At 37.2% G+C, this 27,009-nt stretch overlaps 1 protein-coding gene across 10 annotated transcripts in view; it reads right to left on the reverse strand.

Moving 5' to 3' along the window:
• Positions 1 to 27,009, reverse strand: part of TASP1 (taspase 1) — a 229,012-nt gene that overhangs the window by 124,767 nt on the left and 77,236 nt on the right. For all 10 annotated transcript variants that reach the window (XR_002829044.1, XR_002829042.1, XR_002829043.1 and 7 more), the window contains one exon: positions 24,783 to 24,889. Coding sequence is in view for 7 of the 10 variants with exons in the window: in XM_014455121.2 (XP_014310607.1) it covers positions 24,783 to 24,889 (107 nt within the window). In the remaining 3 variants the exon portion in view is untranslated. The remainder of the gene's footprint in view (positions 1 to 24,782; positions 24,890 to 27,009) is intronic.

Raw genomic sequence — 27,009 nt, forward strand, 5'->3', positions numbered from 1 at the left:
TGAATAAGATGAAAGTATCAAAGTAAATGAGTAACCCTAAAGAGAAATGTATTTCTAACTTATGTTTCTTTATTCTAAGAAATAATTCCTAAATATTTATATCCCTGCAACCTCAGATACAGAAATGTTGGTTTCTTGTCCAGATGCCAAGTCTTATGTCGTCTACAGGAGGACTTTTCAAACTTTAATGTGCCCAGACGGATACAAACCATCTGGAAAATATGTTTTCTAAAAAAAAAAGAATAATTGCAAATGTATAAGTGCAATAGTTTAAATGCAGATTCTGATGGAGGAATCTGGGAATGATCAAGACTGTATATCTAACCACCTCCCAGTTCATGTTGCTGGTCCATGAACCCTACTCTGAGAAGCAGGTATGGTGGCATCCCACTGGATCATCACCCAAATGCCTGCTCTACTAATTCTGAGGCAAATAATTTTATAGGCACAAAGCTGCTGAACAGGAAATTTAAACCACCTAAGACTAACATAAGTCAGCATAAAAGATTTAAACTCCACCTTGTTCAACTCTCAACTGGCAGCATATCACCATGATCATACCACCATGAACATATTACAAAGTATTTTAAATTAATGACCTTATACGTGTGTTTTTTAGAAATGGACAACTTTCATATAAATAGACACTATAAAATAATCTGCTCAATGACAACAAAAAATGTTAAGAAACAGTATTATTTTTTTATTGTTTTTTCCTATTGTACTTGTTTTCTCTTTTACTTGTTTCTGTTCTAATTTTTTTAAATTTTATTTTATTTTATAGTTGACAGTATCCTTTATTAGTTCATTTTTTATTAACTGAGACTACTGACCCTAACCAAGCATTCTATAAAACAAAAATGTTACTGCAGGGACACGTAACATCTACATAGTGATATATACTATCCGTAAAACAATTCTCTTTGCATTTCAATCAGGATAGCATGCACTATGAGAACACGTATGCCTAACCAAGCTACTGTTGAAAGATTCAAAAGGATTATACATAGATAGATTTACTGTAACTTGGTTTTTAAAAATGAAAGACCGAGCAAAAAATAGGGAATACTGTTCCAAATTAAGCTGAATATTCCTAAGGGCTTGCAACACCTGCAAAAATCAGGGTTACTCCATAAATATTCAAGAATTAGTTCACAGATTTCACATTCTGAAAAGCAAATTTAAAGATGATGAAGTAATATTTAAGCATTTTTATGAAGTGCAGATACAGTGAGTGAAAGACAAACATTGGTATTTTGGCCCTAATAATTTCACACTTGTTTGTACAGAAATGAAATCTTAGAAAGTTTAAAAAACACACAATGACTGTTACTATATAGAACTACTATTATACTCTTACACTCCATAAATACTTAAAAGTACATGCACCACACAGATACACATGTACCTATTGTCCTTGACTAAAACACACTATTTGCATTACTTTCTTGACAAAATCGTGACTAAAAACAACTATAAAAACTATAGTTCCCTTAGAATAAATACACGTATATAAAGTTAGAACAGAGAGTGTATCTGTCAAGGAAAAACATTGAAATAAGGCTTTCTTGAAGTAACCAATAAACTAGTAATCACTGTTGGACTTAATGTCAAAAGATTTATTTTTCTCTGCTCCAAATTGGAGATGACTATTACACAGTTATGGTAAGAATTAAATTAAATAACACATGTAAACTACTTTAAAGGGGGGGGGGGGAATCCCTTAAAACAAAGGTTAGATACTTTCCACCAGAAAATTAAGCCTCTAACCTTCACTCTAATTCTGAAATTAGCCAAAAGACACCATCTATCTGTTACTTACCTCATTAACTTGTTTTTTCTTCTATAAAGAATTATTCAATATCAAATAACTAAAATCAAGGATAATCTCAGCCCTGCTGGTGTGGCTCAGTGGTTGAACATCTATCTATAAATCAGGAGGTCACTGTTCAATTCCCAGTCAGGGAGCATGCCCTGGTTGTAGGCTTGATCCCCAGAACAGGGCGTGCAGGAGGTAGCTGATCAATGATTCTCATTATTGATGTTTTTATCTCTTTCTCCCTCTCCCTTATTCTCTGAAATAAATAAAAATATGTTTTCTAAAAAAAGAATAATTGCAAATGTATGAGTGCATCCTAAAACTGCGGTAAGGTGGAATGATCTTAATATAATAATCATGAAACACCTTTTTTGAAAATATACCCAAACTTTCTAATACACCCTTGTTAGGTTTGTGGGCAACATTAAGTTGGTGTGAGCATCCACTTAAGAAAAGCAGATGACTAATGCTCTCCATGACAGCACAGTAATGCCAGCATTAAGCTTTACCATCTTTGAGTATCCTAAACATGGAATACTAGCTCTGGCTACAGGAGACCCAGATCTGGCTTCTTGTCTACCTCCCACAAACCGGCTCCCTTCAGTGGGGCCACTGTGGGCTCAGAGTATATCAGATGTGTACAAATAAAGTATAATGTAGCAAGAAGTATCTACTTTCATGTATATGGCTTAGCTAAAACTAAGGAAAAACTGGATATAAGAACACCCAATAACCTTTCTATTTTCTCTTTAGAAAATCATTCTTCTATGGCTAAGGGTTCTGTCAGTGGCAGCCAGCCTGGGCCAGCATGGTGGCATTCTTGAATAACTCTCAAGGAATTTCAGCTAAGCTCACAAGGTGGAAAGAGAAAAGCACACTGAAACTCAGAGGAGATGCGGAAATAAAGAGCAGAGGTACAGAGGCTCACGTGGAAAGGGCTGGCAACTGAGGACACGGTTGTCTTTTTAAATTGGGAGGGAGTCACAAGCTCTCGACTGCTCTGAACTCCAGTTCCAGGCGAGTCTCTGGGGACCCAGACTCATACGGGGAGAAACAGGACTGGCTGGCAGCGGGCGGAACTCGAGGGCGGCTTTCTCTCAGAGGTGCTTGCAGCGATTACCAAGGGACACTGAGACCCAGGGCCTCTTAGGGCAGGGCTGAGGGTCAGCCATAGCTGTTTGCTCCGCCCTGTTGATTCCCTGAGACCCCGCCCCACCCAAGCTGTGGCAGAGGCTTTTGCATATGAATGGCCTGGCCCTTTGCAATCTAAAATTACCTAACAAACTGCAGCTGGGTCAGAGAGACCCAGAACATCCAAAAGAAGGCCCAAGGCCACACAGCAGCTTGCACTGCTTCACAGCTGGGCCTCATCTGGGCACTTCTAAACCCCAAACAAAGAAGAGGAATCTGCAGATCTCTCCATAGCACCTGCTGGGTAGCCTCAGGCAGAGACTAAATTAGCACCTCCTTAGAGATCCATGAGCCAGTGTACCCAGTGATCAGAGTGGGATCATCCAGATTACAACTCCTCAGATCCATAAGGGACACACTCAGGGGGCAGACTCAGTGAGCACCAAAGCCCCACTGAAGCAAGTGTTGCCCCATAGGGTGTCTCCAGCACAGAAGTTCTCCCACCTTTGACACAGCTGATTCTCACAGCCAACTGACCTGGAGGTCAATTCCTCCCAGTGATACCAACAACAATCAAGGCTTAACTACAATAAGAGTGTGCACAAAGCCCACAAAGGGGTGCACCAAGAGTGTCCACCTCAGGTAATTGGGGAGGCTGAGCCACTGGGCCCTAGAGGACACCTAGCACACAAAGCCACTCTATCAACACAGGGAAGCAGCCAAAATGTGGAGACAAGGAAACAGGTCACAAATGACAGAAATGGAGGAAAGCAAACTACTGGATATAGAGTTCAAAACCACGGTTATAAGGTTTTTCAAGAATTTTCTAGAAACCGCTGATAAATTTAGTGAGACCCTCCATAAATCTAGTGAGACCCTCAAGGATATGAAAAAGGGCCAACTAGAAATTAAGCATACACTGACTGAAATAAAGAATATTATACAGAGATCCAACAGCAGACTAGAGGATCGCAAGAATCAAGTCAAAGATTTGAAATTCGAAGAAGTAAAAAACACCCACTGGAAAAGCAAAAAGAAAAAAGACTCCAAAAATATGAAGATAGTGTAAGGAGCCTCTGGGACAACTTCAAGCGTACCAACATCCGAATTATGGGGGTGCCAGAAGAAGAGAGCGAGCAAGATATTGAAAACCTATTTGAAGAAATAATGACATAAAACTTCCCCTAACTGGTGAAAGAAATAGACTTACAAGTCCAGGAAGCACAGAGAACCCCAAACAAAAGGAATCCAAAGAGGACCACACCAAGACACATCATAATTAAAATACCAAGAGCAAAAGACAAAGAGAGAAGCTTAAACGAAGCAAGAAAAAGATAGTTAACTACAGGGTGGCTCCCATAAGACTGCCAGCTGATTTCTCAACAGAAACATATCAGACCAGACGGAGCTGGCATAAATATTCAAAGTAATAAAAAATAAGTACCTACAACCAAGAGTACTATACCCAGCAAGGCTATCATTTAAAATTGAAAGAGAAATAAAGAGTTTCTCTGACAAGAAAAAGATTAATTCATCACCATCAAACCAGTATTACAAGAAACATTAAAAATACTTCTTTCTTTAGGAAGAAAAGAAAAAAATAAGAATACAGACATAAATAATAAAATAGCAATAACTACCATAATCTCTTTAAAAGTAAATGTCTTAAATGTTCTAAACAAAAGATGTAGGGTGGCTGAATGTATTAAAAAACAAAACAAAAAACAAGACCCATATACATGCTGTCTACAAGAAAGAAACCCACTTCAGATTGAACTGAAAGTAAAGCGATGGATAACGACATTTCATATAATAGAAATGCTTAAAAAGTTGGGGTAGCAATATTTATATCAGACAAATAGACTTGAAAACAAAGGCTATAATAAGAGACAAAGAAGGCCATTACATAATAAAAAAGGGATCGATATAACAAGAGGAGAAAACCCTTGTCAACATTTATGCACCCAACAAAGAGCACCTAAATATATAAAGTAAATATAGATAGACATAAGGAAGAGATTGAGAGTAATACAGTCATAGTATTGGATTTTTATCAAACCATTGACAACACTGGATAGATATTCCAGACAGAAAGTCAACAAGGAAACAGTGGCCTTAAATGACACATTAGAGCAGATGGATTTAATTAATATTTTTAAATCTTTTCACCCCAAAGCAGCACAATACATTCTTTTCAAGTGCACATGAAACATTTTCCAGGACAGACCACATGTCAGGCAACAAAACAAGTCTCATCAAATTTAAGAAGTTGGAAATCATATCAAGCACCTTCTCTGACCACTAACGATATGAAACTAGAAATCAATTATAAGAAAAGCAACTAAAAAACACCCAAACACATGGAGGTTAATAACATGTTACTACACAATGGATTGATTAATAATGAGGTGAGGTCAAGGAAGAAATCAAAAGATACCTGAGGCAAATGAAAATGAAAACACAACCTAAAATCTATGGGAAACAGCGAAAGCTTTCTTAAAAGGGAAATTCATAGCGGTAAACAAGAATATCCTCAAATAAAAAACTTAACCGTACACCTGAAAGAACTAAAGAAAAACATGAACAAAGACCAAAGTGCTTAGAAGGAAAGAAGTAATAAAGATCAGAGAAGAAATAAACAAAATTGTCTAAAAAATAAATTAAATAAATCAATAGAACGAAGAGCTGGTTCTTTGAAAGATAAACAAGACTGATAAACCTTTAACCAGACTTATTGAGAAAAAGAGAGAAGACCCAAATAAATAAAATCAGAAATGAAAGGGGAGAAGTGACCACTGACACCACAGAAATATAAAGGATTATAAGAAAATACTACAAATTAACACCCAGGAATTTATGACTCTTTTATACACCAATAATGAACTTATAGAAAGAAAAACTAAAAAAAATCCCATTTACCACTACAACAAAAAAATTAAGATACCTAGGAATAAACTTACTAAGGAGGTAAAAGACCTGTACTCGGAAAACTACAGGACGTTGAAAAAAAGAGATAGAGGAAGATATAAACAAATGGAAGACTATACCGGGTTTATGGATTAGTAGAATCAACATTATTAAAATGTCCATACTACCCAAAGTAATCTATAGATTCAATGCACTACCCATTAAAATGCCACTGCTATCTTTCACAGATCTAGAACAAACTCTCCAAAAACTCATATGGAATAAAAAAAAAAAAATAGCCACAGCAATCCTGAGAAAGAAGAACAAAGTAGGAGGGATCTCAATATCAGATATCAGGCTATATTACAAAGCCACTGTTCTCAAAACTGCCTGGTACTGGTACTGGCACAAGAACACACATATAAATCAATGGAACAGAACAGAGAACCCAGAAATCAACCTAAGCCATTATGCTCGATTAATATTTGACAAAGGAGGCAAGAGCATACAATGGAATCAAGACTATCTCTTCAATAAATGGTGTTGGAAAAACTGGACAGACACCTGCAAAAAAATGAAACCACCAACTTACACCATACACAAAAATAAACTCAAAATGGATAAAGGACTTAAATATAAGACTAGAAACCATAAAAATCTTAGAGGAATCCACAGGCAGAAAAATATCAAACAGATGTCATCGCAATATCTTTACCAAAACAGCTCCTAGGGCAATAGAAACTAGGGAGAAAATAAACAAATGGGACTACATCAAAATAAAAAGCTTCTGTACAGCAAAAGAAACCATCAACAAAATAACAAGAAAGCCCACTGCATGGGAGGACATATTTGCCAATGCTATCGCCGATAAGGGTTTAATCTCCAACATTTACAGGGAATTCATATAACTTAACAAAAAGAAGATAAACAATCCAATCAAACAACGGGCAAAGGACCTAAATAGACATTTTTCCAAAGAGGACATACAGAAGGCCAAGAGACATATGAAAACACTAAGGATGTCCAACTGCCAGCTTAGCCATCAGTCGGACATCCCCCAAGGGTTCCCAGACTGTGAGAGGGTGCAAGCGGGGCTGAGGGATAACACCCTCCCCCCCCCAAGTGCATGAATTTTGTGCACTGGGCCTCTAGTATTTACATAACATTTAATACACTAAACCATAAACTAAATCATAACGAATTTCAAGAAATAATATGAAACAGAACATACCCTCTGACTATAATACAATTAAGTTAGGAGTCAAAAATAAATAAAATTTGGAAATTAACACAAAAAAAAACACTTCTAAATAATTTATGGATCCAAACAAGTAATCTAAAGAGAAGCAAAAATACTTAATGAATGACCATAAAAATATTACATTTATATACTTGTGGGATACAGTAAACAAAGTACTTATAGGAAAATTTTTACCCAAATTTTGAAATTAGAAAAGCACAGAAAATAGGATAAAGGTCCAACTAAAGAAGTTAGAAAGGGAATAAGGTCAGCACAAAGAGAAAGGAGAAAACAGATATAATAAAAATTCATGGAAAGAGAGATAAACATTAAATAAAGAGCAAAATTGGTTCTGTAAAAAAACTACTCATTGAATGGATGAACTGAATGAATTAAATCTGGTAGGCAATTAATTTTCTCTGTGTGTCACCTAACCCTCTTGCCTTCTCTTCCAACATGAGCCTTGACTCTCTGGAGTAACAGAAACTGGTATTCCTTCCTCACTCTTGCTTTGGCCGTGCAAATGTGGCTCTCCACACCACTACCCCACCCCCACATCAAACTACTGCCCTTCAAGTCCTGCAGCCTCAGGCAACTCCAGAAAAGTTTCTTGTATGGCTTCCCAACCACATAGAAGACCCCTGTGCCTAAAGGTACAACCTAAAACATGCTGTTCTCTCCTTTCCAGGAAGGCTCTTTATATTCTGGCTTGTTCTAGGATCTTTTAAAGCTGTCTTGTCCCTCATCCACCTATAAGGAGCAACTTAACAAAGTGTTATGTTTTTTAATTGAACATCAGTAATCAAACTTCGTGCCCTCTGAGACTGCATCTTGCTCAATTTATATTCATGATCCAAACTCAACCTAACTAAAGCAATTTTCCTATTACCTTTTATGTGTCCCTCTGATTATTTTATATTTAGGTATCTCCCCTTACATTACGCTTTAGCACATCACTCCTAAATACGTTCTTTCCCAAAAGTATGTCCTTAAACAACTGCTGTGAAATCCAGACTAATTTCTCACAATATGGGAGTGATCTTTATTTCAGGAGGTTTTGCAAGACCTTTGGTCTACTGTTCAAAACAAACTTCTAAGGCTCTTACCACCAAACCTCTCACTTTATCTATGAAGAAATTATGTCTTGATATTGATCACACAGTCCTCCATTCAATATTTTGATAACACTTCTCTACTGCCTTCCCATCCTCGTAGATCATCTGGCATGAGATCACATTCTTCTCATTTATGACTAACCAATTCAGTTTCTTGAACTCTAAACTGCTTTCTGGAAACTCTAAATAAGCAATACCCATACTATACTTCAACTTTAACTTTGCATTTTCCACTGGTCATCCTTCACTTTCTTAAACTCAGTCATCACTGTCTTGGAAATGTGATCAAGGGAGAAGGAGGGAATCAAGATTATTGGGAAGTTTCACTTCACAGGCGAGCTTATATTATAGTGCTTCAATGACAGAGATAGCACAACATGCTACCAGCACACTCACTAATAGGCTATGAACTTCATTACCTGGGCAGATTAAAAAACATACAAGCGTGAGCTAAGACCTTACTAATTAAATAGACAGCAATAAAGTCTCTTTAATAAGAGCAGACAACCTTTTTCAATTTAGTTGTCCAATTTGGCTCTTTTCACGAACACCTGGTCGTGGTCTGGACCTCTGGTCTTTCTTTCATTTGGGGGCATACATTTACCTTCTCTGGATAAAATTACACTTTTTCTTTTAAATACCAGAGCTCCACTGGCCTTTGAACTGAGTCTTAAAGCAGTGGGGAATAACAGATAAAGGACTAAAAGGTAACTGGGACAATCTGGACTCTATTCCTGCCATGAAACACCATGACAATTGAAATGGGTCATTTCACCTGGATTTAAATTCCACCCTCTCCCAGACTGAAGAACAAATATTTGACACTGACTTTAATAACACAGTAGTAAGTTGTTTTATGTGATTTTAAAGTACAGCAGTATATATTTAACTACACACTTAAGAGTACACTCACAAAAACAAATTATTTCAAAATCATAAATATATTAACTATTAAAGATAAGCATAGGGAAAAAAATACCCAAATACTTTTTCTCCTTTTATTCGTCAATTGCTTAAAATCTTACTTGAGCCCTGGCCACTGTGGCTCAGTTGGTTCTCCCATACACTGAAGGGTCACAGGTTCCATTCCCAGTCAGGGCACATAGCTGGATTGCAGGTTCAACGCCCAATTGGGGTGCATAACAGGAGGCAGCTTATCGATGTCTCTCTCACATCAATGTTTCTCTGTCTGTCTCTCTCTTCTCTCTCTCTCCCTTCCCTAAAATTAATAAAACATATCCTCTAGTGAGGATAAAAAATTAAATTTAAAAATATCTTACTTGAAAGGAATGATATATCAAAAATTACAAAGAAGAGGAGAGGAGCTAAGTATATTCTAGAATATAAAATGTAATCTAAATTAATTATAAAAGCACTATGTCCTATAAATTCTAATGCCATTTAAATTAACCTCAAAGACTCCCAACATTCAAAAGTGTGTGTTTAATGCTACTAGCCACAAGGACAGGCCCCATGCATACATATTTCAAAATAGTCCCCTTATTTGTCCTAAGTACAGTTAGCATGAATAAAAGTAGACAGACATTCAGCCACTCCAGACAAAAGCCTCATGTCCCTGATCAGTAGCCCCATGATTCGTAGCTCCTCAGGCTATGGACTTAATTCCTGTGGCCTATTTTACTTTGCTAAATTCGGTGGACAGTTGATCCACCACTGTTATGTCCTCACAGAGATAACAAGCTTTCAAAACCAGAGTTTGGCTTGAACAGCAAAGCATTTTGGTGTTACACATTGTGTTTCTGAACACCTTAGAATGGAGCACATATCGCCAACAGCTCCATCTCCCTAGACTGGCTCACACATTTAGGCTACCTGCCTGGCCCCCATGAGGATTTGAGTTTGAAATCACTGTCCTGCAGAAACTCTGTAATGTAACAAGCTTATCCACTCTCAGATTTCTAAGCTTAGCACTTTCTCTCCATCTAGATACCAACTCCTACTTTTATTCAGGACTCAGCTTAAATTCCACCTCTCCCATGAAGCCTAGCATGAGAAACTTAGCAAGTTTAAAGTGATTTCTCCATCCTGCTCATTCCTGTAGGTTTCATTCTTCTAGTGCATATCAAATGGAATGATTTCCCTTTACTGTTTAATTCCCCTGGACCAAATATAATGGTCAGGGCCTAGATGCTGGATGCTCTCTTTACTCCCTAAAACCTACTTAAAAAGCCTGCACATGACGAGCATTCAATAAATGGTGCTGGTCATAATGTTCAGGTCAAAGATAAAATAGGTACTGGAAAGAAAAAAACAAAAATCCCAAGAGGCCATGACCTCTGGTGCAAACATCATTCAAAGCCTGTGCACTCCTCAATGTGACTTGCAGGTGAGTTCTTCATAACCTCAGGGTACACAGATCAATGGAGCAATGAAAATGAAGCAGTGCCTATTCTTTGGGCAAATGACCCCAAATGGCCACAGAAGAGATGGAAAACTTGTAAAATGAAAATACTCTCAACACAGAAAAAAAGCACAAATCACAAGCTTCATAAACTTGTCTTAGCTTATAAGGTAACCCCATTTCCATTCTGTCCCCTGTCCCTCCTTGGAAATCATACAACCACAATAAACGGGTGCTACAAAATGGGCAGAAATTCTTGCTGTGGTGAGGGTCCATTCTTTTTCCTAGAACATCAGACATGGTCAAGAAGTGCATTTGTAAAACAGCCATTTTACCTGCATAACAGGAAAGAGGCTTGGTCAAGTTTCTCTAGATGGGCACTCCCCCTTGTGGGCATTTCCTGCCTCTCCTCTTTGGAGTGGTCAGATGATACTGTGGCTGTGGCTAAGATATTTCCTGACAATCATTTCCCTCACTTACTTATATAGAATCTTTAGATCTCTACAGTATTGAGAAAGTGCAATAGTATTATTAGTAATGTTTCAGATTAACTCTTTTTTCATTATATCTTCAGATAATAAGCTTATTGCTTAAAGTGAAGCATAGTTTTAGACTAACATATACTTGAAATACTTTAATAGACTCAAACTTACCTTGAAAGACCGTAAGACTTACAATGAAAGAAAATAACCTGGTATGTTTCTTTCAAAATTAATATTAAAATCATCAACTGTAGATGTTTAAGTTAGTAATGTTCATTGAATGAAGGTACTGTGCTAAGAATAAAAATCAAAATGTTCATGCCTCCATGAGTCGACACAAATATGGTAAAATAACAATACAGCAATCTCAAAATGGCAAATGTACAAAATAGGTAATTCAATTCAACAAGCATTTATTGAATTACATGTCCATTCTGTGTACTAAGCAGAAGAGAGAAATATGTTCTGATCGGGGTAGCATTTGAGCTGGTCCTTGAAGAGGACTTGGGTTAGAATTTCAGTAGTCAGAGAAGTATCTGATATTTTATTATTATTATTATTATTATTATTTATTCTATGAAGGGAAAGAAACATGAGTGAAAACTTGGAAGTGAGAACATTCAGCAAATTCATGAAAAAAATCAATAAATAAATGCATTCAATAAGAGAAAAAGATTATTCCAAAAGAGAAATACTGGAAAAGTAGGTTGGGTCCAGGTTTGAAATTCAGGCTAAAAAGTTTGAGTTTTAATCTACAAACAATAAAGATTCTATTAAAGTTTGTTCCTGAAAAACTACATGACCAATGCAGGTACTTGTAAGGAAATGTATCTTGAGAAAATACATAGGATTAAAGAGAAACAGAAAAAAGTTAGAAGCAGGCAGAGAAGCCCATTCTGAGATACTACCACCATCTAGCCATCACAAGTGAAAAGGTTTGGCCTTGATGTTAGTAAATATACCAAAAAGAAACAAGCAAAAATACATAAATAACAGTACATGTGCTCATTAAATAAATGTTTACTGAGCACTTATTACATGCCAAGCTGAGAAACCATGGTAACTAAAACATATATAAATGCTGTCCTCCTGGAACCTGAACTCTAGTGAAAGAGGATGACATCAAATAACCACACTAAGAAAGGCAGTTGGAGCGACATGACAGCTTAAAATGAGAAATGGGAGGGGGAAAGGCAATATTCCTGGGATCTGGAACAAAGACCTTGACCCCAGAAGGATCTTTACAATGTGACCCAGAAAGAAAGTGAGAGAGCAAAGTGTTGGGAAGAAAGACAGACGCCTGCTCCTGTCTAGTCCTATGGGCTCTGTTAAGGAGCTTATACTTTCCTCTTAAGAGCAGCTGGAACTGACTGAAGAGTTGAAGCAGGGGCATGACAAAATCAAATTGCACTCTTAAATGATTCCACCGATGCTGTGTATAGAACTGACTAGAAAGGGCATGTGACTTAGAACGCTACTGCAGTCATCCAGGAGAGAATGGTGAAGCTTGAATCTAGACATGCTGTTAGGGCAGTGATGGCGAACCTTTTGAGCTTGGCGTGTCAGCATTTTGAAAAACCCTAACAACTCTGGTGTCACATATAGAAATTTTTTGATATTTGCAACCATAGTAAAACAAAGACTTATATTTTTGATATTTATTGTATATATTTAAATGCCACTTAACAAAGAAAAATCAACCAAAAAAATGAGTTCACATGCCTGTCATAGGTTCGCCATCACTGTTTAGGGTGTGATGAGTCTAAGAAGTAAAACTATGTAATAAGCAAATGGAATCATTTAGAGCATGAAAAGAGGGGTGGAAATATGAATTAGATTAATCTATAAAAAACAAAGTTTCATTATATGGGTGCTATGGGTTGGGTGCCTGTGGACAATGACAATGACATGGAGACAAGCAAGGAGAAAGAGTTCCAGTCTCCCTGAAGCAGAGGGAACTGAGTGAAAGTGGGTATGAAGTTATTAACTGAATGCAATCGTGTAATTCTCAGCTCCTCTAGAATGTTCTGTGTTCCTTTCAACAATGATTACTAGACAGGTGCTTCTCCAGGCCCACTGTGACATAGTAGGCAGAACAAAGCAATGATTCTCAAATGCTGACCCAATACCTTAACCATCCCTGCAGATTCTGATTCAGTATATTGAGAGTAGTCTAAGAATTTGTGGTTTTATTTTTTTTAATTGATTTAGAGAGAGAAAGATCGACAGAGAGAGAAAAACATCAATCAGCTGCCTCCTGCATGAACCCAACTGGGAAATGAACCTGCAAACTGGGCACGTGCCCTGACCAGGAATTGAACCCACAAACCCACACCTTCTGGTGTACAGGACAATACTCCAACCAAATGAGCAACTCAGCCAGGGCAGAAAAAAGTTGGTCTAATCAAGCCTTCAAAGACTCACAGATCGTTTTCTTTCAAACTAATTAAATATTGGTTCTTATATTCTGATCTTAAAACATCCTTATGATTGATCTGTGTGTGTGTGCGTGCATGCATGTATACACACACATTTGTCTTTTCATGCACTGGTTTATTCCACTGGTCTTATTAGCTATAACTGTCAGCATCACTATAGGATGGGTCAGCTCAGGTCATTAATGCACGGTAATACTCTATGAGGAGATATTTAAAAGTTCTGACTTAGAATTGTATGCTCTTAACACCATGGTCTGAGCCAATTCCCACATAGGAAGGCCTATTTGTAGTCCCAATTAAATTCCATTCACTAGAGGTATTTCCTCTTAGGAAAGCAACAGTATAATGATTTCTACATTATATACAAGATCAACTGGGAGTATTCCATTGATAATAAAGGGATGCTCTTTTTTCCCCTACACTGATTCTGTTAAACACTAAATTTAAAGGAGGCTATACAGAGCTGTTGAATACTAAAAACTGAGAGAAGATTTTTAAGATTGACAATATCTAATGTCAACTTATAACAGGCTTCCTGGAAAACCACAGGTTACTTTGATTACAAAATAAAAACAGCAGTTAGGATTCATTAACTCCTTAATCTTGCTTCAATCTTATCTCACTTATAACTTTCAGACCCAGGATATATTTAAGGCATAGCTTAGGATGGCTTTAAGGAAGACTTGGGAAGAAACCCAACTTACTATTAAATTTTTGTATGAAAACTTTTCCTGAAAAGTTTTTCCTGAATGCTTTTCCTGAAAAGGGAGGGAGGGGGAGTCCAGCTCTCAAGGGTTGCAAGTTCTAGATTTCAGTAATTGACTGAATTACATAAAGTACAGCAAACTATAGACATTTAAAGAATCCCATCAAGTTATACTGCAAAGGAATGCTGGTCTTCTGGCTCCATAACCTATCTAAATGCATGAGGTAGTGCTAATCTAATAATACATTTATTTAAGTCATTGACCTACCTATTTACATGTAAATTCTATAGTCTTACTCGGTAATAAAGATAGTCCTAGGTGAGGTAAATGTAATTTAATATTACTTACAAATCAAAGAAATCATTTCATATAGAAAATAATCACTTAACAAGGAATTTTCAATTTTACCAAATAAAGTATATATAAAGTATATTTCTTTATGTAAGAGAAGTCAAAGAAATTTCTTTACTCCTGTTTTCTTGTACATCTATGCATTAACCACCTTCATGAGAAACAACAAAACTCCAGATTAAGTAAATTTCTATAAAAGACTAATTACTTCTTTCCCTATACACATAAGGCACAGACATGTACACATGTACAAATAGAACAATCTGAGGAAAACATGTTGTTTTTGTGCATTTATTTTCTTTGATCTTAACCTACCTCTCACCCAAAAAATAGAGTGATTTAGTATGATACAGTTAAGCGTTTACATAATAATTTCAAGATGGTGGATAAAAGGAAAAAATGTTACCCACAATATACTTCAAACGAATAGAATATATTTATATGAAGCACACAAAGCAAGGCCCAACATTTCCTTTCTGAAACATGTGGCCAATTTGATGTCCCTATATGGTGGCTAAAGAACACAAAATTAAAAGTTGTAGCATCTCTCTAGAGTGGTTTTGAACACACAACATAATATAAAGCATTGCTAAATTTTCTAATTTGTTCATTAGAAATTAAAGAATGAAAGATGTTCACACAATGGAAAAGGTCTGATTATCTTTTATTTCACTACCCTATATGAGAACTGCTTTACCTAAAAACCAATGAAATTAATTGAAAACTTAAATTACTTCATAAAAGTGGTGGGAGGAGGCAAAGAATTCTATGTACATTCAACTGTAAAATCTGTTATTAAAGAAAAAGACATGGAAACTATTTTGACAATATGCTTGTGAAAAAGGAAGAGGGGGAAAAAAAGGCTTGAAACATCAATAATGTTGAGATCAAACAATACCCCCAACCTCTTTTAATACTCTAAGAATAAAAGAGTCCCTTCCAGTAATATTTAGGGCTAGCTGTTTGAAACTGATATTTATGAAATCTAGGTTATGGCGTTAATTGACCCTGTTTGTTTTACCAACGTGAGCATCTCCTCTTTGTAGCAACTCAGTCCATCCTGTGGCATAAGCCAAGAACAGCAAGTGGCCAATAAGTTAACTACTTTATTCCAAAAGACAGGTTTTCTTATTCAAATATGATAAAGATAAATACCAACACAACTATTTTGTTATTGTATCAAAACAAAAAAAATAAATAAATTTAAAACGTCATCATTTCATTACATATACCACAAAAATTATTGAAAAATATTCTAAAAACAATCAGAGCCCAGGCAATACTGCCAGGGGAGATCCAGAGACCAATTTGCAGGAATTACATAAGACAGAGGAGCATGCTGAACTGTGATCAGCAACACTTGGGTTGAAAGAAACCACAGGACAAATATTTCTGGTTCCTTTATAGAAACACAGTCCTCATTTTGCCTAATTCCAATCCAGATGAATTTTAGATACCGCCGTTTAGTTAAATAATAGCAGTCACTCAACAACATGGCTCAATTTCAGTTACATGGTATATTAACTATGAGTAATTGCATAACGCACAAACTCCGCTGCTAGCTCTTCAGTTCACAGATCACCACTCATCATGACCAGTGACCAATCATGTCATTTCCTCTCAAGTCTGTCAGTAATGGGTCACTGTGCACAACAGTAAAGTGTGTAGTTGTGCTCCCTCCTTGTCTCCCAGTGATCAATCCACATGACATACAAAACTTGCTATCAAAAGAGGGAACTGGACAAGAAAGATGAAAGAGAAGCAAAGAAACAAAAAGTGATAATGTTAGAAGTGAAATTTAATAAAAAATTTGACAAAGGAGGCAAGAACATACAATGGAGCCAAGACAGTCTCTTCAATAAACGGTGTTGGGATAATTGGACAGATACATGCAAAAAAATGAAACTAGACCACCAACTTACACCATACACAAAAATAAACTCAAAATGGATAAAGGTCTTAAACGTAAGACGGAAAACCATAAAAATATTAGAGAAATCCACAGGCAGCAAAATCTCAGACATATGCCGAAGCAGTATCTTCCTCAATACAGCTCCTAGAGAATGGAAACTAAAGAGAAAATAAACAAATGGGACTACATCAAAATAAAAAGCTTCTGCACAGCAAAAGAAACCATCAACAAAATAACAAGAAAGCCCACTGCATGGGAGAACATATTTGCCAATGTTATCACTGATAAGGGTTTAATCTCCAACATTTATAGGGAATTCATACAACTTAACAAAAGAATGATAAACAACCCAATCAAAAAATAGGCAATGGACCTGAATAGATACTTTTCAAAAGAGGACACAAAGAAGGCCAAGAGACATATGAAAACATGCTCAAAGTCATTAATCATCCGAGAGATACAAATCAAAACGACAATGAGGTACCATCTCACACCTGTCAGAATGGCTATCATCAACAAATCAACAAATGACAAGTGCTGGTGACGATGCGGAAAAAAAGGAACCCTTGTGCACTGCTTGCTGGTGGGAATGCAGACTGGTGCAGCCACTGTGGAGAACAGTATGGAGTTTCCTCAAAAAACTAAAAATGGAACATCTATTTGACCCAGTGATCCCACTTCTAGGAATATATCCCAAAAAACTAGAAACACCAATCAGAAAGAATATATGCACCTCTATGTTCATAGCAGCACAATTTACCATAGCTAAGATTTGGAAACAGCCTAAGTGCCCATCAGCAGATGAGTGGATTAAAAAACTGTGGTACATCTACACAATGGAATACTATGCTGCTGTAAAAAAGAAGGAATTCTTACCATTTGCAACAGCATGGATGGAACTGGAGAGCATTATGCTAAGCGAAATAAGCCAGTCAGAGAAAGATAAATATCATATGATCTCATTCACTTGTGGAATATAATGAACAACATAAACTGATGAACAAAAAACAGATCCAGAGACAGAGAAGCATCAATCAAATCATCAAACCTCAGAGAGAAGGTAGAGGAGGGTGGGGGTAAGAGGAAGAGATCAACCAAAGGACTTGTATGCATGGATATAAGCCTAACCAATGGACACAGACACCATGGGGGTGAGGGCATGAGTGGGGGGTCAGGGGGCAATGAGGGGATAAGGACACATATGTAATACCTTAATCAATAAAGAAAAAAAACAGAGGGAAAAAAGAAAAGAAATATATTTAGTTAAAGAAGAAATGCCTGGCCATGGGAATGTTCAACATGCTACCATTTAAGAGACTCTAGACCAACAGTCACAGGAACTTAGTGAAGACAAACATACCAACATAAATAAGAAATGTAGTTGTGACCAAAAAAAATGAAGAGGTCCCAGAGGAAGAGGCACTGGCCAAAAACCTGACATTAAGTAAACTCTGGAAGGTATTTTACAACATGGAAAGTACAAAGGATAAAATGATTCAAAATTAAAAAGGACTTTTAGAATTCCCCATGACATAAAAAAATGCTCACTCTATATCGTAACTTATATGACAAGAAAGCAAGTACCGTTCAAATTACTCTTGATAACAGAAGTGAAACACTTTAATTCTTAATACTTCTAAGGCTTTAAATTAGTGTACTAAATAAATAATTGTTTTCCCTACTTATTTCTGTTTGTTTCTCTATGCATTTATAACCAACAGTAAGAGTTTTTAATGTTTTGACCAAATAAAAGTCATGGGACAGTGTAATTTTGGGCCATTAAGATCCTTTGCGCTACAGGGGGGAAAGGAGACATATGTAATACTTTCAGCAATAAAGAATTTAAATTTTTTAAATAAAGACCCTTTGCACAGTTGCAGCTTGTCCAGCCACTTTATGGTCCGACACCACCATGCAAAGTATGAACTGCTTGTACACCATAGGGGAAACCACGGGGTAAAAGAAAAATCCAGAGGAGTTGGGTCTGCCCAGAGCAGGGCGAGCAAACAGCTACTATTTTTATAGTACACAATAGTACAGTTACATAGTAATCTTTTCCTTCTCCGGCATGTCTTCCAGTCACAAAAAAATAAGTATCGATGAAACAGAGATGCTAATGACTAAGAACAGACAATTGCAAAATATTTCTATTCCTCATTTTTTAATATTATGTCTTAAATCCATATATCCTAAAAGTCAAGACAAAATGTGTTTTCATTTGATTTATATTTGCATTAGCTGCTTAACCCAATATAGGTTTGTAGTAACAAGAGACATAATAATTGTGGGGAGGGAGATGAAGGAAAATGTTTCCATTTATGCTACACACTACAAATTGCCTACCTAATAATCTCTCTCCTCCTCCTCTCCCCCTCCCCCACCCCTCCTTTTCTTTTGACAACAAAACTATTTTGCTTGGGAAGACAATGTGTCCAGCAGCAAGCCATGACTATGAGATAGTACTTAAAACAATCCACTCCATTTCCTAAGTTCCCTTGCAGCCAGGAATATGCATGTGACAGAATTGTGCCCCTTTTCCACTACCTCTCCAAAAATAAGGAGAAGCCTACTGAGGGAGATTCTGAAAAACTTGCATCACAGACAAAAAGTGACAGATCTATCTGGCACTAACTAGTTTCCCCACTCCCACCCTCCACTCTCTCCTTCTCACCCAGAATGCAAATGTGACATCTAAAAGTTAAGGAGCCATATCATATCCATAAAGCAAAAGGCATAAGAGAAAGGCCCAAGAGAATCCCAGATATGTTGGTCCTAGAATCATTGGAAATCTAAACTAATGCCGGCAACCAACCCACCACCAAACTTTCTATTGTGTGATGGAGGGCCAGGAAGTAGGGGGACAAATGTGCATTTCCTAAGCCAGTAGGGTTTTATTCTGTTTGCATCTAAAAGCATTCAATGGATTAACCATCCTTACTTTAAGTCAAATGTAAATGTCAATGTCACAGACGAAGAAAAACAAAAGCACTCTAATTTATTGAGGTAGTAAGCTGATTAAATAGTTTCCTTGCATTATTTTTTATTTCTGTTAGTACCATTATGATGTCCAAAATTACTTTTTTAAAGAAAAAGAAATAAAAATGCAACAAAAATTTAAAATATTGACTTATTCTACTGTATACTCCTTTCAAGACAGTATTTATCTCCAACACTAATAAAATTTGAACATTAGGAAAGTTACCAAACACTGTATTCTTTTTATTATATTTTCATATCCAACTCACAGCTTCTTTTATGTAGCCACAACAAACAGTAGTACCAGACTTAGTCAATGCTGGCTAACCAAAACTATACTGGAACTACACAGACAGGCCAGGGAGAAATAAACTAAATACAGGTTGATGTAGAAAACAGCTATTTGTCCTTTCCTGCCATGTCTCTATTTTTGCCCAAGTGGTTCATATCAGGCGGTGTTTCTTTCTGGGAGCCTGTTTTATTATCTTCACTATGAGACAAGACCTGCCAAGGTAACATACACACTATAAAGCAGAGCCTCTGGCCAGCACCCTTCCCTAAAGGCAGAGGCTAGGCCCCAGTTATTTTTGTAGGCCAATGTCACACACATAGTTTTATATGCATTACAGTTCACTTATTCTGAATATAAAAAATGTTTTTCTTTCACTTCAGATATCTGAAATACTCTGTGGTAGGCAGTTAGACAGACATGAGCAGGGCAAGGATGATGGGCCAGGTAGAGGAGGCCACCAGGGTGAAAAGCTGCAGGTACCCAGCAAGGGGCAAAACTGGGAAAACGAGGACCTCACCCCCAGGGTGACCTTTCCTCCCCTAGCATATCGCTGGTCATACAGTTTGGACTAGCAGTCGCCAATCAGTAGTCCACGGGCCACTGGGGATCCATGAGGTCCGAAAGGTTGGCGACCGCTGGTCTGGACCATCCCATGACCTTTTCTCCCCTGAGAGGAGGAACAAGAGTTCAAAGAGTGGCCTCATGGGACTCCCATTTGGTCCCTTGCACAAACCACTCCCTTAAGCATTAACCCTGAGGGATAACATCTAGGCCTCAGCTGTGTTTCAGCTCCAGGCCCAGAAAAGTAGCAAAACCAGACAAGCAATGCCATGGCTGACCTCAGGTCCAGGTGCATTGACTAATGACCCACTTACCTTGTGCTGACCAAGCAGTGGAGACCACAACTCTGAAAGGAAACACCTAGAAAGCTGATGAATATTCTGTTGGGATTCTCCCCTGAGACTTCCAGATACAAACCCTCAAGACTGGAGGACCCAGTGGGACAATCACTCTTGAGAGCATGAGCTTGCCTTTCTCCTTTTCCTCTTCTTCCCACCCCCAGGTGTGTTACCTTTACCTTCCTCTCTCCTAAGCTCGAAGGGCCCTTCTTTTGCCTCTGTAACTTGTTTCCTGCGCCCATTTCTTCTCCCACTCACTTCTTCTAACTCTGTGACTTTCTAAATAAATTTTCTCTTATAGTTTGAGTTTGGGATCTGAATTCTTTCTTAGCCAGAACTCAAGTACCGAGGTTGCTGAACCAAGATCCAGTCTGACTCCACCGGTCTAACACCTGGTACTGTTTAGCCACCAACAACTCCATTTGAATCATGCCTGAATTTAACCTTTCAACCCACCTCTACCTACCTCCCTTACCACTCTCTTTCTCCATTACAAGATTCCACCCAGTGTAAATAACTAGGCAGAAATTTTCTTTCTTTTAGGCTGAGTGACATTAAAAATGAAGGCTACAATAGCAAAGACTATTGTGTCTGGCTAAGGCAATGACAGCCACCAAGCCTTTGAACATCCTTATCATTGTTGCTCCTTATAACAGCCCTGCTAGAGAGCAGAATATCACTAAATCCATTCCAAAGTAAGAAAACTGAAACTCTACATGTATAATTATTCACTGAATTCACAGAAGTAACTGGCAATGGTCTGGGAACCTTGGAATCCTTTCTCTCTCTCTCTCTCTCTCTCTCCTAGACTCCTTTCTCTCTCTCTCTCTCTCTCTCTCTCTCTCTCTCTCTCTCTCTCTCCTCGTCAAAAATTCTCAAAAAGAGCTATCGCTATCCTTCTTCTCCCTGACCAACCCAGCCCACACTGTTCTACAAGCCACTCTGTCATAGAAACTCCTTATCCAGGCCCATAGTCTAAGGTGCTAAAATTCAATGGCCAGTTCTCTGTCCTCTTCACTGTTTTCTCAGCAGCATTTGAACCAGGTGTTGACTGACTGAAACACTCCTCTCTTGGCTTCCTAGTAGACACTCTCCTGTTTGTATCTCTGCCTCACTGGCTATCTCTTCTTTCTCCTTTGCTAGTTTCTCCCACTAGTACATGTTGAACTGGCCTAAGTTTCAGTTTTCAGAACTCTATCTACTCTCACTCAGAAGTGAGCTCATCCAGCCACATATATTTATATTCCTTTCGATGCCAATAATTTCCAAATGGGAATCTCCCTCCTGACCTTTGCATAAGCTTCAGACCCATATACCAAACTCAATAATTAATCTTTCCTCATGCCACATCAAGTGTTTTATGGAAAATCCTCTTAAACAGTATGATGAGTGACTGGTAGAAATTTTTAAAAATTGAAAATTCTCTGGGTGAAGCAGGGAATAAAAATAAAAAAACACCCACATTCCTTAAATATTTTATTTTATTTAAAACACAAAGGTTCATTCATTAGTCAATCTTTTCATATGAGACTAAAGTCTTTTCTTTGAATGCGGGCCCACAAATAAATGTTCCATGTCATCTTTCTTGTATAATCTACAACACACTGAATTGTCCTATGATTTCAAGTTTCATTTTATCTAACAGAGAACAAGCACATAAGGACACTAACATGCATTCTGAATGCAGAATGCCTCTAGATTTTTATGACTTTTTTCAACCTTTTACAGCTGGCTTGCTCATATTTAATTCTATAGCATTTTCTTTATAAACCAACTCTATTTTTTCAAGTTAGTTTTCAAACAAACAACTCTCTTAGTTTTTAAAAAAAATAACGATTTTAAACTCAATATTCATTGGTGTATATGAGACAATGAGTTATGCAATTACAATGGTAAAAATAATGAGCATAATGAGGCCCTAGATGACATATAATTCAATTGGAAGGAGTAAAGAAACATGGCACCCTAAAAGATGATCTATTAGCTTGGGTATTTAGGGTACTGCTGACATCAGGTAACATATTTTATGGTGAAAATGGAAAGCACTGGTATTCCAAGTCCATTAAGGGGATATGGGCTAAGAAAGTTCTTGATTTCCACTTCCCACTCTATCATTATGAAGCCATACCTTCCCCAGCCCTCCTCACGCTAGTAAATGACAACACTCAACTGCTAAAGCTAAAAGCTTTAATTTCTCTCTCTTCCTTACCAATATCTAAGGCATCAATAATTCCTGTCTTTCCAGTAACTCTCAAAATATACCTTAAATATATTCACCTCTTTCCATCTCCATCCCCTTTGCCCAGAGTCCAAGTTGTCATCATCTCCCAGCTGATATCTACCTTGCCATGATCTACTGGATTTTAAAGGAGCTAGCACATACCTTCCTCTCCAGCTTCATCTCACCACTCGCCCCTGCCTACCCTGCTTTAGGCACACTGACCCTCTTCCCCATTCCTCTAACATGCCAAATCCCACCAGGGCCACTGCACATGCAGTTCATTCTGCCTGGATGACTATTCCACTGACTCTGCATAAGCTTACTTCATATTTTTCAGATGTCACCTCAAACGTTATACACCCTCAGAGAGATCTCTATCAATCATTCTAGCTGAAGAACTTGTTCTTTGAGACTTACTTCCATCTCTGACATCTAAGCTACTCCGTATCACACTATAATGAGTAGCCATCGAGGAGTTAAAAGAAGAGATGCAATGTTATCTCATCCACATTTACAAAGTTCTCTTGGGCTCCGGTGTGGAGAATGCATTGAAAGGGGAGACAAGAATAGAAGTAGGCAAGTTATGATTGGCTGAGAAGAAGTATAGAGGAACCAGAATTTTCTACTAGCTGGATAGGTGCATGGGTTATATGGGTGTATACATTTCTAGAAATGATTAAATTGCTCATTGTATGCAAATTTTATCACACGTTTTTAAAAGAACAAAAGTCCTAAATTTTCTCACTCGGACAGCACAGGGGATGCAAAAAAAACAAGAAACAGAACCACACTGTTATCCACTTTCACCAAGATCTACTTATTAAAATGTTCATTTTCCTCCTAAATTCCTACTTTTCTCTAGCAAAAAGAATAAAAAGATTTGAACCAAATTTTTTATTAATTGTCCAATGTGGAAACACACTGGGAAAACATCTGTCACTATGAAAGATGATTTATTATGCATATATATATATGTGTGTGTGTGTGTGTGTGTGTGTGTAAATCACATAAAACTATGACAGAAAGCATGAACCAGTATTAATAAGATGCCAAAGCACATCAAATGACTGTGATGTGAGACACCCATCACGAACTATGTGCTAATGAACCCCCCAGCCATAGACTGACCAAGAATGTTGTGGTTTTCAACTTCCAAACACCTAAGAAATGCCACACATGGACTCATGATGGTACACAAATGCATGAAATGCAAACAAAGAATGTGTAACAATGAGAAACAGAAACCTGCAATTAGAATGTATACAAAACCCTACATGAACCCAACATATACATTTCTTTGTAACATACTCTACCCCCCGAACAGCCATGTTAAGAGTCACTATCTAAAGCTGCAAGGCCCAAATCAGTAGCCATCAGCCACATATAGCTATTGAACACTTAAAATGCAGTAAGGGCAAATAAGATATTGAATTTTTAATTTTATTAAATTTTAATTTTAAAATATACTCAGTTATATTATGGGAAAGTTTTAAGTGTGTTTGGAATAACTTGTTATGTAAACTACTTTTTCAACATTGTATTTTAATTTGTATTTCAATTATGAAATACAAATACAGACCAAATATTTACAATGAAAATTCAGTGTCATAATTAAGATGTGATAGAAGAGTAAAATACACACCAGCTTAGAAGACTTAAAAAAAAAAAGTTTAATAGCTCACTAATAATTTTTTCATTGGTTACATTTTTAAGTGATATTTTGGATTCACTGGTTTAAATAAATTATTAAAATTCATTCCACCTGCCTATTTTTACTTTTTTAATGTAACTATTGGAAAATTTAAAAGGATGTATGTGGCATGCATAATATTTTTACTGGATCATACTACTTTAAAGCTTATATATCTAAATGCAAATTAAATATATCATTATGATACATTAATAATTAATATTTCAAATACCTCCTGACCTTTTCATTTGATTGTCTTCTTTTCTTTAGTTGAATGAAATCTGTTTCCACCCTTTCTGCCAGCTCTAGTTTCCTCTTGTTTCTTTTAAATGCAGCTAAACTGAATCCTATAAAAGAAACATTAAAAATGACATTTGATAAATATTAGGGCAATGAGGCAGATGCCATATCCTGCAGAGCCTTTTCAGGACAAATCCTTAAGAATGTTGGATAAAAGGTTAAAAGAGTCTTTTCAATGCATGCTAAAGTGGTAGGAAAATAAGACAAATACCCTTAGGTTAAAGAAGAAAAAAGTCAAATCCAGAGACACAAGTCCTGAGGGTATATAGTAGTATATGCTACCCAGAGGTATCTGCCAATGCATACCACCACCCACTTTGGTTTTGAAGGTCTCTGTGCATAAAGGACAAGAGATGAAACCTGGGGACAGTGCAGCTCAAGGAAACATATTGGAGATTATCCACACAAAAAAGAAACAAACCCCAAAAGGTGCTATGCCCAGTAAAAGGGAAAATCAGAAAAGGCCACCATATGCAAAGAAACAGGAAACTTGCAAGTCTCAGCCTTAGATGTATATGTAAGCGAGGAAAAGTCTCTCTAGATAATTCATGACCAAGGGCTTTCAGATAGGTTTAGAGAATAATTCATTTTAGTGACCTCAAATTTAAAAAAAAAAACACCTCAAAAATTATCTCAATGTGCTAGTGCCTCAACAACCCCTAAAATTCAAATGCAAATACTCCCTGGAAAAAAAAACTTTAACTTACCACACTTCAGAGAATTCCTACGTTTCAATTAACATGAGCCCATAATTTAAAATAATTCACAAAACACATGAGAAATAAACCATCAAGAATAAAACTTTGCCAAATATCAGCAAGCATAATTCAATTTAAACCTACAAAGACCTCAGATACTGAAATAATCAAATACAGACTATAAAACATGTTTATGCTCATGGAAAGAAAGGGATGATACCGAGAATATAACTAAGGAACAAACGATGATAAAGTGATCAGGAAGACTTAAGAAGAACCAAATAGAGCTTCCAAAAGCAAAAAATAATAATAATTAAAAATGTAAAATAGATATAAACAGCCAATTAGATTCAACTGATAAATGAGAAATTACAAAGTAGACTATAACAATGAAGATATTACCAACATTTTCTGATAATGGCATCAAGGAGAGATGTAAATCAAACCCAGAGCCCATTAAAAGTGGGAGTTCTCTCACTAAAAGTGGAGGAACTTCCAAGTGTGGGAAACTGGGGATTGGAAGGGTTGGCCAGAACTAAGTTGTCCAGAACTATGCAACTCTGCACTTACTCTCTATCCCAATACCAAGTAGTCTTAGATTATGGCATGACAGGAGGGGGGGGGGAGGTAGAAAGAGGAGGGGGAAAAAGGGGGATGGGGAATATTGGAAAGAAATTTTGGGTTGACTGGGTCCTTTGTATAGATTTGCAAACATGTGACTTGGGTAGGTCAGGGAATAATAAACTTTTAACTAAGTTTAAGTAGATTCTGATTAATAGTGTGTAAAATACATGGTCTTTGTCCTGATTCCTGGCACAGAGCCCTTAAAACCTTCATAATTTCCTAGGTGATAAGAGCACTATGATCACCTTTTATCCTAACATTGGGTCTTTGACCCCAGTTCCTGAAAGTTCCTAACTCTCTTGGAATTTCCAGGAGGATATGTCTTTTGGTCTGATGAGGCAACTCTTGGTGGGCTTCTGAATAGCTTCAGGATGGGAATGGGTCACCAGAAAGACAAAGCCATGATTAAAAGCTTGGAACTTTCATCCAGCCTTATCCCATTCTCGGGGAAGAAGATAGGGACTGGCTATTGAGTTAATGAACAATCATGCCTACACGATGAAACCTCCATAAAAATCCCTCAAGGACAAAGCCTGGAGAGCTTCCAGGTGACTGAATACATCTATGTGTTGGGAAGGTGTACACGCCAACTCCACAAGGACAGAAGGTCCTGCACTCAGGACCCTTCCAGACCTTGTCGTATGTATCTATCTCTAATTCTGGCAGTTCATTCATATCCTCCAATATGCTTTGTAATAAACTGGTAATCTAGTAAGTAAACTGTTTTCCAGAGTTTTCTGAGCCACTCTAGCAAATTAATCAAACCCCAAAAAGGGGGCCATGGGAACTTCTAACATATAGCCAGTCAGTTGGAAGCACAGGTGACAACCCGGGCTTGCGATTGG

This window comes from Myotis lucifugus, unplaced genomic scaffold (genome assembly GCF_000147115.1).
Source record: "Myotis lucifugus unplaced genomic scaffold, Myoluc2.0 scaffold_42, whole genome shotgun sequence".
NCBI lineage: Eukaryota > Metazoa > Chordata > Mammalia > Chiroptera > Vespertilionidae > Myotis > Myotis lucifugus.